The sequence below is a fragment of the Haliotis cracherodii genome, unplaced genomic scaffold, assembly GCF_022045235.1.
Source record: "Haliotis cracherodii isolate W230 unplaced genomic scaffold, xgHalCrac1.p SCAF_3, whole genome shotgun sequence".
NCBI lineage: Eukaryota > Metazoa > Mollusca > Gastropoda > Lepetellida > Haliotidae > Haliotis > Haliotis cracherodii.
This window is the reverse complement of record NW_027266286.1, coordinates 12,511,789-12,530,783: the sequence shown is the minus strand read 5'-3', so window position 1 is coordinate 12,530,783 and position 18,995 is coordinate 12,511,789. Positions and strand designations below refer to the sequence as shown.

General features: G+C 42.8%; 1 protein-coding gene across 1 annotated transcript; it reads left to right on the top strand.

Moving 5' to 3' along the window:
• On the top strand, positions 1-13,681 carry LOC139474369 (opsin-5-like). The gene is made up of 5 exons (XM_071257355.1): positions 1-112; positions 3,416-3,709; positions 6,768-7,108; positions 11,104-11,354; positions 13,576-13,681. The coding sequence occupies exons 1-5, from the start codon at positions 1-3 to the stop codon at positions 13,679-13,681; spliced, it is 1,104 nt and encodes a 367-aa protein (XP_071113456.1).
• Positions 13,682-18,995: the final 5,314 nt, after the last annotated feature.

Here is an 18,995-nt window from a genome sequence, read left to right as displayed (position 1 = left end):
ATGGGGAACGTGACAGTGCTGGACCCTTGGGAACAGCTGTTTGCATCAGGGAAACTACGGTCACTGGGGCCTATCGGGTATTTTGCAACGTCTGTGTACCTTGCCTTCATAGGTGAGTAAAAAATGGCAATCAATTGTACAGCGATCAAATCCTATTGAGTTCTTCTGTAACACCTCTTTGACACATGCATTGCCGCTGTCGAATCGCAGATAACAAATGATCCTTTGTTGGAGTGACGGATGTACCGGTAGGGAGGACATGTTTACTCTTTTCGTGAACACCAGGTGTGTCATCACTGAATTTCAGTGATAGAATCATATAACAACACGGCTAGTTTGTCCTTTCCGCCTAGTGGAATCTGTTTCGGTGGATAATCGAGACTGGTTATTATCAGGCTTTGATGTCTTAAATATCATGATAGTCATCTTTTCTTTGATGTTGGTTATCACATCTAGGATCTGGTACATCTTTCTCGGTTATTCTTGTTACTTTGTTTATTCTTGAATAATTAACATAATGTGTAAACATGTTCCCACTGCTCTTTTATGCTACCTTCAGTTATCATTTGGTATTATTTGTCAAAACTTTTGGAAAGAACATGTACAGCTTTATCATTGCAATGTATCCGTGAGTAGAAAGACCGACCATCCCGCCATTTAAAAGCGTAACATGTTTACTTTATGTTTCCAAGAAAGACCTCACCGCTATCCATGAGACCCGTGAAGATTCCGGTTTAAAATTATCTTCAGTAAACCATTCTTGCAGTAAAAGGCGACTTTGCTTGTCGTAAGAGGCGACTAACAGGATCGGGTGGTCATGCTCGCTGACTTGGTTGATGCATGTCATCGTATCCCAATTTCGTGGATGGATGCTCATGATGTCAATCACTGAATTGTCTCGTTCAGACTCGATTATTTTCAGACCGCCGTCATATAGCTGGAATATTGCGTATTGAGGCGTTAAACAACAAATAAATTAACAAGCTATCCATGATATATCCATTACAAATCGACCACTTTCCGCACATGGCCTTGGGAATATCATCTTTCCGAGGTTTTAAAAGAGGGCATTTTCATTACTTATTTCCAAGATTTGAAAGTTTGGAAATGTATTCAACAAAGCTTTTTCTTCCAGCATATTCGTCAATGGTAAGTTACAAGATAAATGGAGAGAAGATTACAAATAGGCGACAACAACTATATCTGCTTGGGCACATTTTTCCAAAAAGTGACTTTTGTTCATTGACACCAAAGTGACAAGGGAGGAATGATATTTAAATATTTCAAAAACAAACTGGAAACACATTAAAATCGGCCCTGTAATACAATGTCAGTTTATATCACGGATTCCATTGGCTGGGAATACACTGAATATAATGACTGACATGCAGCATTTAAAGTGACGAGCCGATGTCCGAGAAAAAATTGATTAGTTCTTATAAGAGATATCAATATTGTGTACAGATTATTTAAGAGTGTCACTAAACTGTAAAGTCTTTGAAACTATTTACCCCTATTTAAATAAATAGGAGTAAATATTTTCAAAGATTGCAAGTTTTAGTAACACCATATATATATATATATATATATATATATATCACTCCCTGAATAGAATCCGACCTCGGGAACGTCTGACAAATCCATTTTCTCTCTCACTTTTGGATGCGATCGTTCGGCCATTGTGATTATCTTTGTTGTTGCCCGGCTACATCTACTGGGAACAACTCACTTGACACCTCCCTCTCAAAAAATAACGTCGTCCAAATTACGATGTCACCAAGTTGCGAGCGCATGTTCGAACCTCCAGAAATGACGTCATGATAGTTTCATGAATGTCTTATCGTGATATAAACTACGCTTCGTTCTTCATTGTTCTTATCGAGTGGCTATCTGACATCATTATTTGTGAGGTAGCTTCGCGATAAATCTCGATCGATCTCATCCAAATTAGAGATAATTATGCCAATTGGTATTGGGAGAAAAGGTACAGATAATCTGAGGATATGCGAGAAATATCAATACTAAACCCACCTGTTCATAAAATGGACTTTGGATTCTTTTGAGGGAGCACATTCTTAACAAAGGGTAAATATTTTTAAAGGTCAATTTTATCAACATCCTTAAAGAGACTGTACATTATGTTGATATCTCATATAAGAAATAAACGACTCGTGGTCGTTGTTTATCTTACAATAAAACACTGCAGAGAAAATAGGGGCTGTTTACATCAGCTTTACGAAGGTGAGGTGTGGTCAAATTGATTTTAACATCGCGTTCAAGATTGTTCCACTAAAATAGCATATGCATGTGTGTGCGTGCGTGCGTGCGTGCGTGCGTGCGTGTGCAGCTGGCCGGACTAGTGACAGTTTTGGAGTGCTAGCCCTTTGAGTACTGAGATACCATGACCCAGTTTAAACAGGAATATCCCCATTAAGACACAGTTTGCTGACTCCGAGAGACTGGTTCGTGTTTTATCCCCTTAATGCCAAGCGCCAGACAGGGTAACAATAAATACCATCTTTCAACGCCTCGTGGTGTGACATGATTGAGGATCGAACCACTGACCTTCCGCTCTCTGGGCAGACGCTCTATCCACTGGACCATGGAGACGAAAAGTACTTGAAGTGATTGACAAAAACATGAAGCACAAGTTGAAGTTACTGTTCTTTTTAGACTGTGGGTTTCTTTTTGCAGTCTTTTTTCTCAAAGGTCATCACAGAAGAAGACAAAATGATGTGCCACCGTTATTGACATTGATAGAAATAAAAAAGTATGTGTTCCTCACTCTTGAAGTGTTCATGACAAAATGACATTACTGAATGACATTTATACTAACGACTGGTTCGGTTGATGCAGCCGGGAAATGAAGTAGACTTGTTGTTAAAGCTTTGGCTCATAGCCCCAAAGGGGGCGGTGGGGTAGCCCAGTGGTTAAAGCGTTCGCTCGTCAGGCCGAAGACCCGGGTTCGAATCCCAACATGGGTACAAGTATGAAGCCCATTTCTGGTGTCCCCCGCCGTGATGTTGCTGGAATATTGCTAAAAGGGGCGTAAAACCAAACTCACTCAGTTACTCACTCACTCATAGCCCCAATAACCCGACTCCGATTCTCCGATTTCTAAGAAAAACAAGAGCAGGTCTTGCCATATTCAGCTGTCACTAATGAAATTTCTTCAACACACACACACACACACACACACACACACACACACACACACACACACACACACACACACACACACACACACATACACACATGCAGGCACGCGCTCACGCACACAAACACACACACACACACATGTTATAAACGCACTGTATTTCACTGACTCTGAGAACTATATGAAACTGTGTAAATATTGAAATGACAATATACACCTATCTAAATCTCTAGAACCTATGTGTCATACTTATTGCAGGTATCATCTCCACGTTTGGGAACGGCCTCGTCTGTTATGTTATTTTACGGAGCAAGAAGTTACGCGCCCGGCCCCACAACATGCTGCTGGTCAACATGGCGTTCTCAGACTTGTGTATCACGGCTTTCGGCTACCCGTTTACCACCATATCCGGCTTTGCCAACAAGTACATGTTTGGCTGGGTGTACTGCAAGATGCAAGGATTCCTCACCTTCCTCTTTGCCCAGTCGTCCATGAACACCCTTGCTGTCATCAGTATTTACCGTTACGTGTCTGTCTGCAAGCCTCATCTCAGTAAGTATGATACATGTCAATTATTTACCTAGTATCCATTTCACATTTGTTCCATTATTCAACGTCCTGTGTAGACATTGGTTCCATTACTCCACGCCCAGTGTAGACATAGGTTCCATTACTCCATGTCCCGTGTGGACATTGGTTCCATTAGTCAATGCCAATTGTAGACATTGGTTCTATTACTCCATGTCACGTGTAGACATTTGGTTTCATTACTCCATGTCACGTGTAGACATTGGTTCCATTACTCCATGTTGTGTAGACATTGGTTCCATTACTCCATGTCCCGTGTAGACATAGGTTCCATTACTCCATGTCCCGTGTGGACATTGGTTCCATTACTCCATGCCCCGTGTAGACATTGGTTCCATTTCTCCATGTCACGTGTAGACCTTGTTCCATTACTCCATGTCCCGGGTAGACATTGGTTCTATTACTCCATGTCACGTGTAGACATTTGGTTCCATTACTCAATGCCAAGTGTAGACATTGGTTCTATTACTCCATGTCCCGTGTAGACATTGGTTCCATTACTCCATGTTCTGTGTAGACACTGGTTCTAATACTCCATGCTAAATGTAGACATTTGTTCCATTACTCCATGTTCTGAATTGACATTGGTTCTCTCACTCCATGTCCCGTATAGACATTGGTTCCATTACTCCATGTCCTGTGTAGACATTGGTTCCATTACTTCATGTCCCGTGAACACATTGGTTCCATTATTCCATGCCCCATTTCCCGTGTAGACATTTGGTTCCATTACTTCATGTCCCGTGAACACATTGGTTCCATTATTCCATGCCACATGTCCTGTGTAGACATTGGTTCCATTACTCCATGTCCCGTGTAGACATTGATTCCATTACTCCATGTCCCGTGTACACATTGGTTCCATTATTCCATGTCCCGTGTAGACATTGGTTCTATTACTCCATGTGCCGTGAACACATTGGTTCAATTACTCCATGTCCCGTGTCCCGTGTAGACATTGGTTCCATTACTCCATGTCCCGTGTCGACATTGGTTCCATTACTTCATGTCCCGTGTAGACATTTGGTTCCATTGCTTCGAGTCTCATGTTCACATTTGGTTCAATTACTCCATGTCCCCTGTGGACATTGGTTCAATTATTCAATGCCCCATGTCCCGTGTAGACATTTGGTTCCCTTACTCCATGTCCCGTGTGGACATTGGTTCAATTATTCCATGCCCCATGTCCCGTGTAGACATTGGTTCTATTACTCAATGCCAAGTGTAGACATTGGTTCCATTACTCAATGTCTCGTGTAGACATTGGTTCCATTACTGAATGCCAAGTGTAGACATTGGTTCTATTACTCCATGTCACGTGTAAACATTTGTTCCATTACTCCATGTCCCGTGTAGACAGTGGTTCCATTACTCCATGTCCCATGTATACATTGGTTCCATTATTCCATGCCCCATGTCCTGTGTAGGCATTGGTTCCATTATTCCATGTCCTGTGTAGACATTGGTTCCATTACTCCATGTCCCGTGTAGACATTGGTTCCATTATTCCATGTCACGTATAGACATTGGTTCAACTGTTGCATGTCCCGTGTAGACATTGGTTCAATTATCCCATGTCCCGTGTAGACATTGGTTCAATTATTCCATGCTCAATGTGCTGTGTAGACACTGGCTCCATTACTCAATGTCCCGTGTGGACATTGGTTCCATTACTCCATGTCCCGTGAACACATTGGTTCCATTACTCCATGTCCCGTGTAGACATTGGTTCAATTATTCCATGCCCCATGTCCTGTGTAGACATTGGTTCCACTCCATGACATCATGAGGCAATGGTTCTGTGACTCCATGACACCACGAGACAATGGTTCTGTGACTCCATGACACCATGAGACAATGGTTCTGTGACTCCATGACACCATGAGACATTGGTTCTGTGACTGCATGACACCATGAGACAATGGTTCTGTGACTCCATGACACAATGACACAATAGTCCTGTGACTCCATGACACCATGAGACAATGTTTCTGTGACTTCATGACACAATGACACAGAGGCTCGTTGTCTCTATGACAACATGAGATAATGGTTTGGTGACTCCATGGCACCATGACAAAATGACACCGTGGCTCGGTGTCTCTATGACACCATGAGATAATTGTTTGGTTGGATCCATGACACCATGAGACAATGGTTCTGTGACTATGACACCATAAGACAACGGTTCTGTGACTCCAATAAACCATGAGACAATGGTTCTGTGACTCCGTGAGCAATGACACAGTGGCTCGGTGAATCTATGACACAATGACACAATAGTCCTGTGACTCCATGGCACCATGAGACAATGGTTCTGTGACTATGACACCATGAGACAATGGTTCTGTGACTCCATGATACCATGAGACAATGATTCTGTGACTCCATGACACCATGACACAATGGTTCTGTGACTCCTTGACACAATGACACCGTGGCTCGGTGTCTCTATGACACCATGAGATAATTGTTTGGTTGGATCCATGACACCATGAGACAATGGTTCTGTGACTATGACACCATAAGACAACGGTTCTGTGACTCCAATAAACCATGAGACAATGGTTCTGTGACTCCGTGAGCAATGACACAGTGGCTCGGTGAATCTATGACACCATGAAACAATGGTTCTGTGACTTCATGACACCATAAGACAATGGCTCTGTGACTCCATGACACAATGGTTCCTTGACCTGGGACATCTCGTTTCTTATAAAATCAGGAGCCGGACAAAAGAATACAAAATTTAATGCATTTCATCTCCTTTTGAAATATTACGATGTGTGCATATTCTTTCACCTTGTGGCATTGGTAACTGATGGATACGGGTTTGACATCGTATTATCCAGCCACGAACTGGCGAGACAAAAAGTGCGGTTCCATTTCAGGGGTCTGTTTCAACTTTCGCCAGAATTGTCTGAGTAGGCGTGACCGTTGAGTTCTTGTTTTACTGTTGTAGCGTATACAGTGTTATCAATGTCAGTCAGCTGGTTTTATTGCCTCTAATTCTATCCCCTAGACTACAAGTTGACGGTGAGTATGACCCAGTTCGTGCTGTTTCTCACGTGGCTGTACACTCTGCTATGGACGTCGCCACCGCTGTTCGGGTGGAGCCGCTACACCATCGAGCCGTTCGGGACGTCGTGCAGCATCGACTGGACTAGTGACAAGGACTGGGACGTCGCCTACGTCTACTGCCTCGTGGTCTTCTGCTACCTCATCCACATTGCGATCATGTCCTTCTCCTACTATAAGATAGTGAAGAAGTCCGCGACGCTGAGAATGAACACACGTAAAACTATGGACCTTGATGAAGCAAAGCAAGTCCACAAGATGAAGGTTGAGATCAAAGTCACTGGGGTAAGAAGGATGACACTGAACTAAATTCAATCTTATTAGAATAAGGGGCGCGTTGCAAGCCACAAGTCGCTTAAAGCAACTGTATAAAGCAAAGTAATCGCTCATTCTGGAGCAATCTCATTAAAATAAGCTCTAAGTTCTCGCTACCGCTAAACAAAGATCTGAGGACATCCCATTACGGGTCACGTCAGAACGAACTTGCGCGAACTTTGAACGACCAATGAAATGACCAATCAGAAGGCAGCTTTCTCGTGCTTTACGGCACTAATTTCAAATTAGCGGCTACGCTTCGAAACATATTTTGACAAATTCTCGAATAAAAATAAGAAACCTGAACAAACGAACATTCTGGAATCGCTAATAAGTGGTGCAGATTGTATGGATTCAGTCGTTAAACCCGTAACTATAGTTCGGAATACCCAGTGTTAAAGTTTGCATGATTGCATGATTACAAATCACATTCCGACTGTCACTTTCATGATCTGGTAAGCGACGCTGATTGGTCGGATGAAAGGTCGTTCTGACCTGACCTCTACTGGGAGGTCCTCAAATCTTTGTTTGCGATAGCTGGAACTGAGATTTGATTTTAATGAGATTGATTCTGGAGTTGAAGCGCTTGCGCATTCTTCCAAATGGCGGCGCAACTACCGCTTTGTTGCCTTGCCCTAATGAAGAACGTAATAGAAGAGGCTTTATGACTGTTGATGAATACTTTGAAGATGTGGAGCAGACTGGGGACGCTAGGGTGTCAGCTGCCTTTGCCCATTTCCCAGTTGATCCAGTCAAGAATTTTTTGTTCCGCTGTCAAGCTTAAATTTCCGTCAGCCACCTTTTCGGTTTGGTCAGCCAGCGATTGGTGCGATTGCAAGCGGTTGAAGGTTAGCGCCCTGTCGTAAAGTGAATTGCTGTACATCGCTTGCAAGCGATTAACGTTTGGCAACGCACCAAGATATTGATTGTTCGCTACAGCTAAATCAAAGATCTGAGGACATCCCATTACAGGTCACGTCAGAACGACCCTTTGAGAACTCTAACCGACTAATGACATGAACAGGAAGTCGACATAAGCCATTCAGAAAGCAGCTTTCTCGAGCTACACGAAACTAGTTTCAAATGGCGTCTTCCATTCCAGATTACCGTTGAAATATATTTGGACAAATGTTCTCTGTTGAAAACTGAACAAAACAAACAAATGCACAGTAGATGGCCCAGACTGTATGGCAGTACTTTCCATGGGCTATGGAGAGTCTGTCAAATATTTATCCCACTGAATCGAAAGATAGACCATGTAAGTATTCGGAATCAGTCGTACTGTCGTTTGGAATTCGCAAACACATCCCGTTCTCGTAAGCGAAGTCCTTATTGGTCGGAAGTAAGGTCGTTCTGATGTTGCCTGTAAAGGGATGTTCTCAGATCTTTGAGTGAGTGTGTTTGGTTTAAAGCAGCTTTTAACAGTATTCCAGTTATATCGCGGCGTGTCAGCTTAATGTGGGAGGAAAGCCCGAAGTGATGCAGGTCTCAGATGTTTACCACTTCGGTTAAACCCACGAGCACGGGTATGGTGCTGACAAACCTAGAAACATAATTGGGGCGAACCGGGATTCGAACACCCACAATCATAGGTTTCTGGCGTGCCCAAGGGACGCAACTCTGCACAGCGAATCGCGGCGCCTTAGACGACTGGGCCACCCGTGCCCCCTCTCAGATCTTTGTGTCGCGGTAGCGAGCAGTAAGATCCCATTGTAATGATATTATGATTCTGATAATTTCACTATTATCTGGGTCTTGCTTCTCTGTAAATAAGGACCGACTCCGTGGTCTAGTGGTAGAGTGTCCGCCCGGAGAGCGGAAGGTCCGGGGTTCGATCCCCGAGCGCGTCATACCAAAAGCCGATAAAAGATTATACTTGTTGTTACCCTGTCTGGCGCAAGGCATTAGGGGCTAAAACAAGGACTGGTTGGCTCGGAGTCAGTATACTGTGTCTGAGTGGGGTATTTATTTTAAAACTGCAGCATGGTATCTCAGTGGGCTAGCACTATAAATCGGCTTCAGCCCGGACTAGTACAAGCAGCCACATACACACACGTGCATGCACGTCGCTATATAAGTGCAATAATCATGGACGCGACGTTAAACCCAATTTCACCTCACTTAACCTCTGTAAATAAGACTTTCTGATCTACAGTTCAATGGATGCATAAATAGAAAATATATTCTGATATACATGCAAAACTACGAATTATAAGCAGTTGTAACAGAATCAGCATAGCTTAATGAACAAGGCATTTTAGGACAGTATATGTTTATATCATTATGTACTGGGGCGTCGGGTAGCCTAGTGGGTAAAGCGTTCGCTCCTCACGCCGAAGATCCGAGTTCTATTCCCGACATGGGTTCAATGTGTGAAGCTCATTTCCGGTGTCCCCTGACGTGATGTTGCTGGAGTATTGCTAAAACGGCGTAAAGCAATACTCACATAAGTACGTGGGACACACCAATAATCAACTATAAATCAGTAGCAATGTCTACCAGGCAGTATTTAAAGTATCTCTCCCGTTTTCTCACAATATCCAAATGTTCATCAAAGTGGCAATACGATCGTGAGCGATCTGCAACAGAGGAAGATGAAGCCTAGACACCTGCAGGCACATGTTCCACTCTGTCTGCGTGATGGTAAATCTCAGTCTCTCGTCTCTCCCTGTTTCCAACACGGGGCGAGACGTGATCAGTGGCCGAGCTAAAACAGTTACTCGTTGCCCTTGCGAACCTATTACTGGAAACCAATTCCTTACAGATGAATAAATCTGCTTAATCCTCAACGATTGCACTAAGTCATAATTCAGATAGATTGACTATGAGGTGAGGTGAGGTGAGGTGAGGTGAGGTAAAATAGGATTTGAGGTCGCGTTCAAGATTATTCTTCTTTTATGTGTGTGTGTGTGTGTGTGTGTGTGTGTGTGTGTGTGTGTGTGTGTGTGTGCTTGTACAAATCTATAAATTGTTATAGCGCTAGCCCACTGAGATACAATAACAGTTTAACATGAGTACACCACTCAGACACAGTGTACTGACTCCTTGCCGATCCAGCAGTGTTTTAGTCCCTTGATGCCAGGCAGGGTAACAACAGGTACCATCTTTTCCATCTTTTGGAATGACGCTGCCTGGGATCGAACCCCGGACCTTCTGCCCTCAAGGAAGACGCTCTCCCACTAGACCACGGACGCGGTCCTGGAATTGACAGCGAACATTTAGGCAGCATTTACTTTATTAACTATCGGTAGCTTATCGTGTCTTTCATAATGAATATTGTCCCTGTATATTATAGTAATGATAGTTTAAGCTGAAATGATCCTATTCATCGCGTTGTGCAAATTACAACCGCCATGTGTGAACTAACATATTTTCGATCATTCTCATCATTCTTGCCCGACTTTGAGAAAAGATAACGGTGGTAACCTGCCGATAGACAGCATTTTGTTACAAAGAAACACTTAATTACCCATCTGGAGCAATTCTGTCAGACTTTAGGTGTTTCGCCAAGTTAAATTCACGAGTGGGTGAGTTGGTTTTACCGCCGCTTTGAACAGCATTGCGATTATAAAGTGACTCAGGTCTCAGACGTTTACCACTTTGGAGAAGCCCCCGAGCAGGGGCATGGTTCTGACAAAGCTAGAAACATAATCAGGGCGAACCAAGATTCGTACTTACGATCATAGATTCCCGCACACCTAAGGGCCGCAACAAATTCAAATTCCAGCAAATTCTAGATGGCTGGGCCATGCGTACAGCCTTTTTTTCAGAAAGATACATCTTGATGCCTCAGTCAATAATAGATACATTGGCATAACATAGTACTTTGTATTAAAACAGGTTTTGAATGCAACTGATTGTTGCAATGCTAGATAAGAGTCCTCCGTTTCGGACCATTTCTTAAATTAATCAAGTGATATGCCATTTTCTTTTGAAATAATGATGATGAGTATGGTTTGTTCCAGATGTGTCTGACAATGGTCATCATCTTCACCATAGTGTGGTCCCCCTACACCTTCGTGTGCCTGTGGTCAGTGTACGACCCCAACCTGCCTATATGGACGACCACTCTCCCCACCATGTTCGCCAAACTGGCCAGCATGCTCAATCCATTTATCTACGTGGCCACCAACAGATCTTTCAAGGACGCTGCGAAAGAGTTAATCTTCGCCCGACGAAACAGGATCCATGCAATTGAGGACGTTCGCAAAAAGAGGTAATTAAAAAAATACCCCAGCGCTGTTACTCTATACTTTCCTATATAAAGTATGGGAGCTACGATCTTCTTAGCACGACGACTGTCGTAAGTCTATGTTAAAGTATGGGAGTTAGATCGTCTTAGCGCTACGCCTGTTGTAAATCTATGTTAAAGTATGGAGCTACGATCCTCTCCGCATTACGACTGTTGTAAGCCTATGTTAAGGTATGGAGCTACGATCGTCTCAGCACTACGACTGTTGTAAACCTATTTTAAAGTATGGAGCTACGATCTTCTTAACACTACGACTGTCGTAAGCCTATGTTAAAGTATGGAGCTACGATCTTCATAGCGCTACGACTGACGTAAGCCTATGTTAAAGTATGGAGCTACGATCTTCATAGCGCTACGACTGACGTAAGCCTATGTTAAAGTATGGAGCTACGATCTTCTTAGAACTACGACTGTCGTAAGCCTATGTTAAAGTATGGAGCTACGATCTTCTTAGAACTACGACTGTCGTAAGCCTATGTTAAAGTATGGAGCTACGATCTTCTTAGAACTACGACTGTCGTAAGCCTATGTTAAAGTATGGAGCTACGATCTTCTTAGAACTACGACTGTCGTAAGCCTATGTTAAAGTATGGAGCTACGATCTTCTTAGAACTACGACTGTCGTAAGCCTATGTTAAAGTATGGAGCTACGATCTTCTTAGAACTACGACTGTCGTAAGCCTATGTTAAAGTATGGAGCTACAATCTTCTTAGGGCTACGACTGTCGTAAGCCTATGTTAAAATATGGAGCTACGATCTTCTTAGAACTACGACTGTCGTAAGCCAATGCTAAAGTATGGGAGTTACGATCGTCTCAGCACTACGACTGTCGTAAGCCTATGTTAAAGTATGGGAGTTACGATCGTCTCAGCACTACGACTGTCGTAAGCCTATGCTAAAGTATGGGAGTTACGATCGTCTCAGCACTACGACTGCCGTAAGCCATGTTAAAGTAAGGGAGCTACGATCCTCTCAGAGCTAAGGTGGCTTTGTGGAACGGAAGCCTGATTCAGATCACATAGTTTAACAAAGCCGAGGAAGCAGCTTCATAAATAACTATTGCCATTGTTACAAAACGATGTTAGTAAATCATCAGTTTCGATTTTTGACTCAATCACTGTTAGCGACAACAGTCTCCGTAGCAAGGGTGGTAGCGTGAAGGGCTACAATTCAAGAGGTTGCAGGTTCGTTTCCCGGCGAGGTTTAATAATCTTTATGTTCAGAAATGTGATGTGGTTGTGTGACTAGTAGTATTCCTTTCATACATGTTGCTGACAATGAAAATTACTACGATAGACCATTAACATGTGTTAGTGACAACCAACCACCAATCACCAACTTAATCCAGTTATACTGCTAAAATAGCTTTTGCCACACCCCATCCCCAACCACGCCCGTAACACCATTAAACGCTATTCTAAACCTATTACCGTACCCCATATTGCATTAGGTTCCTCACAACCTCGGGTAAACCTAGTAACAAGCTCATTGTCCAAGCCCAAGCTTTGAGGCAGTTCTCTTCCAAACTTGGGTTTTGAAATAGATCACTTCTTAACCTACTTTGAGGTTTTGCATTTCAATTGTTCCTACCCAGGCTTTACAATTAACGTTTTATAAAGTTGCCTCTTGGTGTGAACACAATTCTGATTGATGACTGGTTTAAAGTCACATTTTTACATGAAAATTTCATGACGTGAATCGAACCTGCAACCTCACATGAGTTTTGTAACCCACTGTGTTCCCACTGAGCTGCAGAGGCAGGTGATGAGTAGTTGTTATATTTATCATGTCATGACTCCAGCTAGTCCATGCTGCACGTGTTTTTTCTCGCACGCTTTGAGCTAATTCCTTTAAAACCGCGATTTTCCGACTAGCGGATAAACGTTGTCTTGAATCGAATACGTGTACTGGAGCCAAGGCATTTTTCTTCCAAACGATTTCAAATAATAACAGCATATGTCTGTGCTCACATCATAAATTCAATTGATATCTAACGTCGTACTCAGAACAGCAGAGTCGTATCGCAGAGGCAGGTGTGAGACGAGTATCTTTTGTTACTTTGTATCCACGAATGAATTGTCATCATCACAGCTGGTATTGGCAATGACCACCGAAAGGTAGCCACATCATTTGTAAAACATTGTCCATAGATTGTATTACACGTTTATGTCCATCTCCCTACAGGAGGGCGACTGAGAAGTCCGTCTACACGATTGACCGGACAAAGGAGGGTATCTACATAGGTGTGGCGGAGGTCAAGATATCAACCAGAGACACTACATTCTTCTGAAGACTTCTTTTGTGTGTAGCGTAGGGGCTCAAGCTACGAGCGGCGTTGTATCCTGTTACTGAGGCTTGGCCCGTCGTCCGTCTGTCTCTCTGTCTGCTGACGACTCGGGCCACGGGGACATCTCATCGCAGCTAAACTGCATCTAGAAAGTCAATAACTGCCATAGAGTTCGCTCAGTTATAATGAGACCATCGCCATGAAAATGAGTTGAATCAAACTTGATTTCTCGCAAGTAATGTTAAAATTGATGACGTTTGTGTTTTAGTCACGTGATAGTTGGATTCAGAGTTTGTTGCCAGCAAACATTGTCAGTAATGAGGTGAGGTGGGGTGGAGGGGGATGGAGGGGTGGGGTAAAGTGAGGTGAGGTGGGGTGAGGTGAGGTGGGGTGAGGTGATGGGGAGGGGGCAATGTGAAGGTGAGGTGAATGGGTTTTAACGTCGCGTTCAAGATTATTGCACTTATATAGGATGTACAAGCACGTGAGTAAGTGTGCGATTATTTGTGTGCGTGCGTGTGTGTATGACTGCTTTTACTAGTCCAGGCTAATGCTCGTGTTTTAGTGCTAGCCCACTGGTATACCAAGCCGTAGTTTTAACGTAGATACCCTACTAAGACATTATACTGCCTCAGAGCCAACTTGTCCTTGTAATATCATCTAATGCCGATGCTCTATCCACTTGACCCTGGAGGCGATCTTGTCAGTGATAGGTCAAAGGGTATGACTTGTTCTTGACTCAAGAATATGTTTTCCATATCCGGCAAATTCTCTAAAATGCAGGTTATATCGTTGACGAGTTTTCGGCCAAATTTAAGGTTTCTCAATTTATATCAAAGAGAGAGAATTAAAAAATTTGAGCGTCTCATTCTCCGACGATGACGTCACAAAGAAAGCAGTACTGTTATAACAACAGAGGTTTAGAAAAATATCTTGTATGCTAGCGAAGTGCGTTAATTACAACGTTGGAGTATTTATTGCGACATAGGTTTATTTAAAGGCAATTTTCAATGATTCTTTTAGTAATTGGACTCAATCCATGCCCATTCACTCATTCATTATCAAAGACCAAAGAGTTCGCTTTGTATTTTGTCATGGTACAACTGAGAACTACACTGCATGTATACATTCCGTTTTCACAGAGTGAACAGCTATATGGTACATGTAAATATGACGGCGCTGAATTGAGCATTCCAAACCTCGTGCTAACATTTTCAATATTTCTCATTTTCAATGTTGTCAAATTTGGGGTTTTTTTTATGCACATTCATTGAATATCAAATGAAAACAAACCCGAACAACGTTGTGTCGAATTCCAAGGGATCTGGGAAAGAAATCGACTTACCCAAGTGCTCGACACATCCGAAATCATGGTCACAACACTGTAAGAATGACAGCTTACACAATGTAATAAACCTGCACTCTGATTGTGGGTTCGAATCCCGGTTCGCCCCGATTATGTTTCTAGGTGTGTCAGCACCATACCCGCGCTCGAGGGTTTCACCGAAGTGGTAAACGTCTGAGACCTACATCACTTCGGGATTTCCTCCCACATTAAGCTGACACGCCGCGATATAACTGTAATACTGTTAAAAGCGGCGTTAAACCCAACTCACTCGCTGTTCCTCCCTGGCCTAGTCGTGTGCTGAGTTCATTAATTGCCGTGGTACTGGTAATCTGCAATGCACCCTGTAATAGAAAAACAAAAGAACGGTTGTCTGTTTCTCTAAAAAAAATCACATAAAAAAGCAAAAAACATTCCTGTGTAGTTTTAGTTCTTTGAGATCAGTACATACTTACACTACTCTCCGCCGGGGCGGTCGGGTAGCCTAGTGGTTAAAGCGTTCGCTCGTCACGCCGAAGACCCGGGTTCGATTCCCGACATGGATACAATGTGTGAAGCCCATTTCTGGTGTCCCCCGCCGTAATATTGCTGGAATATTGCTAAAAGCGGCGTAAAACCATACTCACTCACTCACTACTCTCCGCCGATGTCATGTGTGAAGCCCATTTCTGGTGTCCCCCCGCGGTGATATTGCTGTAATATTGCTAAAAGCGGCGTAAATAAATTCTCACTCACTCACTCCGCCGATGTCAATGCATTGCTCTCGCTGATCATGGCCTCAGATTCCAAATAAAGATTTTCTGAGATTTGTAGCAAGCAGCCATCTTTGCACGTTTAAAGACGAACATCTGTCTGGAGTCGTATAAAACCTGGAGTATATATTTATTTACTTGAACATCATTTCGGAAACTTTCAAATAGTCACAAGTGGAAACTGGTTTGGGATTTCATCTCAAAATTTGAAATTAATGCGTGGGAAACAATGACAGAAATGGCGGTAAAGGGAATATGTCGTCTGTATGCGTTTCGTATGGGGCAGGTTTTACTTCGTATGTGACATATGATTTTATCACCGAAATATTTAGGATTGAATATGAAGAAAAGTATTCCTAGATGGATACTTACCACAGATACCCCTTAGATGATAATAATTGTAGCCCCAAATAAATGCGACGTCACGCCAGTTTTCTCACATAACGGATGTGGTTCACAGGGCATGCGCAGCTTTGAATGCTAGTTAGAAAAACAGAACCCCGATGGAACACGTGTTAATGGAACACGTGCTGTCGCTTATAACATAATGTGCTGCTTATCATTTTATATTAATTATATTCATGTTGTGTTATTTCCAAGTATTACCAGGGGGCACGGGTGGCCCAGTCGTATAAGGCACCGCGATTCGCTGTGCAGAGTTGCGTCCCTTAGGTACGCCAGAAACCTATGATTGTGGGTTCGAATCCCGGGTCGCCCCGATTATGTTTCTAGGTTTGTCAGCACCATACCCGTGCTCGTTGGGTTCACCGAAGTGGTAAACGTCTGAGACCTGCATCACTTCGGGCTTTCCTCCCACATTAAGCTGACACGCCGTGATATAACTGTAATACTGTTAAAAGCGGCGTTAAACCCAACTCACTCACTCACTCACTCCAAGTATTACCAATATAATATGCTGTATTTCAGTAATCATTTTTGTTATATTTGGTCAGGCTATATGTGAGTTATTAAAACAATGTATGCCGGTTTTGTAGAGTTTTTTATTATTCATCAAAATATCACCCTTCTTATTTTCTGTTTGGCTTACTAATCTATCAGCCGCTAGATCTTTTCTTCTCAAAAGACTAACACAAATGTCTGGTCGAATTAAACATTTATATATCAGGCTTCAGCACTTTATGTCTGCTAATATGCACGGACCCAGGAGAAAACACGCGCTTTCTACAACAGATCAAAGGCGTTCAGCAAGAGAACACGTGCTGCCCGAATTAGAACATTCGTATTCTGTGTCAGAACGTGTGGACGCGTCCAGGCTTTAGTATTAGAACACATACTCTTTGAGTGCGTAAGACGTGCTACTCAATCAATGCACATACGTCGTTCCTTTGATGATCTCCGACTGAAATGTAGAATTGTATGTGCACACATTTCAATTAGAATAATAAAGCTTATGTTTGCACTTGCCTTTGTCATTGTGACTGCAACGAAGTTCGAGACAACCGAAAATACGATACATCCGATTCGCCATATAGTGGAAAACTTTGAAATAATCGGACTGGGCAATCAATTCGACACAACCGAAAATTCAACACATCAGAGTTCGACACAACGGTTGGTTGGTTAGATGGTTGGTTGGTTGTTTAACGCCACACTCAGCAATATTCCAACTATATGACGGCAGTCTGTAAGTAATCGAGTCTGGACCAGACAATCCAGTGATTGATATCATGAGCATCGATCGACGTAATTAGGATCGATGACATGCATCAACCAAGTGAGCGATCCCGTTAGTCGCCTCTTGCGATGAGCGTGGTCGCCTTTTACGGCAAGCATGGGTTGCTGAAGACCTATTCCAACCCGGGTCTTCTCGGATTCCGACTGTACATACTATAAGCTATGTGGTGTTGTATCTGAAATGACCTATTTGTCATCATTCATGTCATCTGATAGCAGTTTACATACTCATATTTCCATTACATGTCATTTTTCATGTTATGAACTCGATGTCATTGTGCATACAATCAACTGGATCTATACTGAACCGCAAAAGAAACGTCACCCCAAGTAACATTGCATGAAATTAAAGTTGTCATTTAAATATCTGGGTAATTTTTGTCAAAGTTTCTAAAATCTAACATGACCCTGTCCGGAAAAAAATACATTTGATGATAAAAAAACTAAGAAGATGACAATAAAACCCATCGCCCAAATGCATGACGGTAACGACCGTGGTAACCCGGTGCACGTGGCTTCCGTGCAAATTGAAATGCACATGCGTTCCCCCATTTCTTGCCCTATAAAAATCCGCCCAGATCGCATGAAATTCATTCGTTATTGAATTGCTACCACATGCCAAGATTGACAAGAAATCAGCGACACCAAGGCCTTAGACGATTGCAAGCTGGACAAACCGCCCGGCAAGTAGCCAAAGTATTACAAGTCCGATCTGTAAATCATCGAGTCTTGGCCAGACATTCCAGTGATTGACATCATGAGCATCGATCTACGCATCAACCAAGTCAGCGAGCCTGACCATCCGATCGCGTCAGTCGCCTCTAACAACTGTGTATGTCATTGTAAATCAAGTGTCATTGTAACGGAGTAATTTTTAAGCTTAATTAAATGAGCTCTTGAAAGAACTTCGTTAAAAGGTGTCATTGTTATATGTATCGCCTAATAAAGAAGATTCAGCTTCAAGAAAATGTTTGGTGGGTGGGTGGGTATTAGGGGAGTGATTCGTTAGTAAAAAGATTAGAAAAGTGAGGCTAATTACATTGTAGGTATGAAAAGCTTTACTTTTTAACGAATAGCAACATTTTATTGACACTTTTAAAATCTTTGAAATCAGTATTATCATGATGATGTTGAGTTCAAACCATAGTTTTTTTTATGTAACGTTGTGATACAACACATTTAATTTAATTCTTTAACTTCGACAAGGTTGGCCCTTTGAAGAAGTTTGCCCGCCCTGAGCCCAATTGCACAAAGCGATCTTAGCGCTAAGACTATCGTAAGCCTATGTTAAAGTATGGGAGTTAAGACAATCTTAGTGCTAAGATTGCTTTGTGCAAGTGGGCCCTGGACCGCTTGCGCTCCGCACTTTGCGCAGCCGCTAGAAGGGCAGGGTACCAGTCTGCCGGGTACACCGTGGAGTGTAACGAAGGTGTCACGCGCTGGGATGGAGCTTGACAGCGCCTGATACGATGGCATAGACTTCCGGAAACGAGCTATCGCTGTGAGGAGCTTCATGCGACCACAA

Coding starts and splice junctions, on each gene's coding strand:
- LOC139474369 (XM_071257355.1), top strand. CDS start 1: ATGGGGAACGTGACAGTGCTGGACCCTTGGGAACAGCTGTTTGCATCA. Junction 113..3,415: donor TGTGTACCTTGCCTTCATAG/GTGAGTAAAAAA, acceptor TACTTATTGCAG/GTATCATCTCCACGTTTGGG. Junction 7,109..11,103: donor TTGAGATCAAAGTCACTGGG/GTAAGAAGGATG, acceptor GGTTTGTTCCAG/ATGTGTCTGACAATGGTCAT.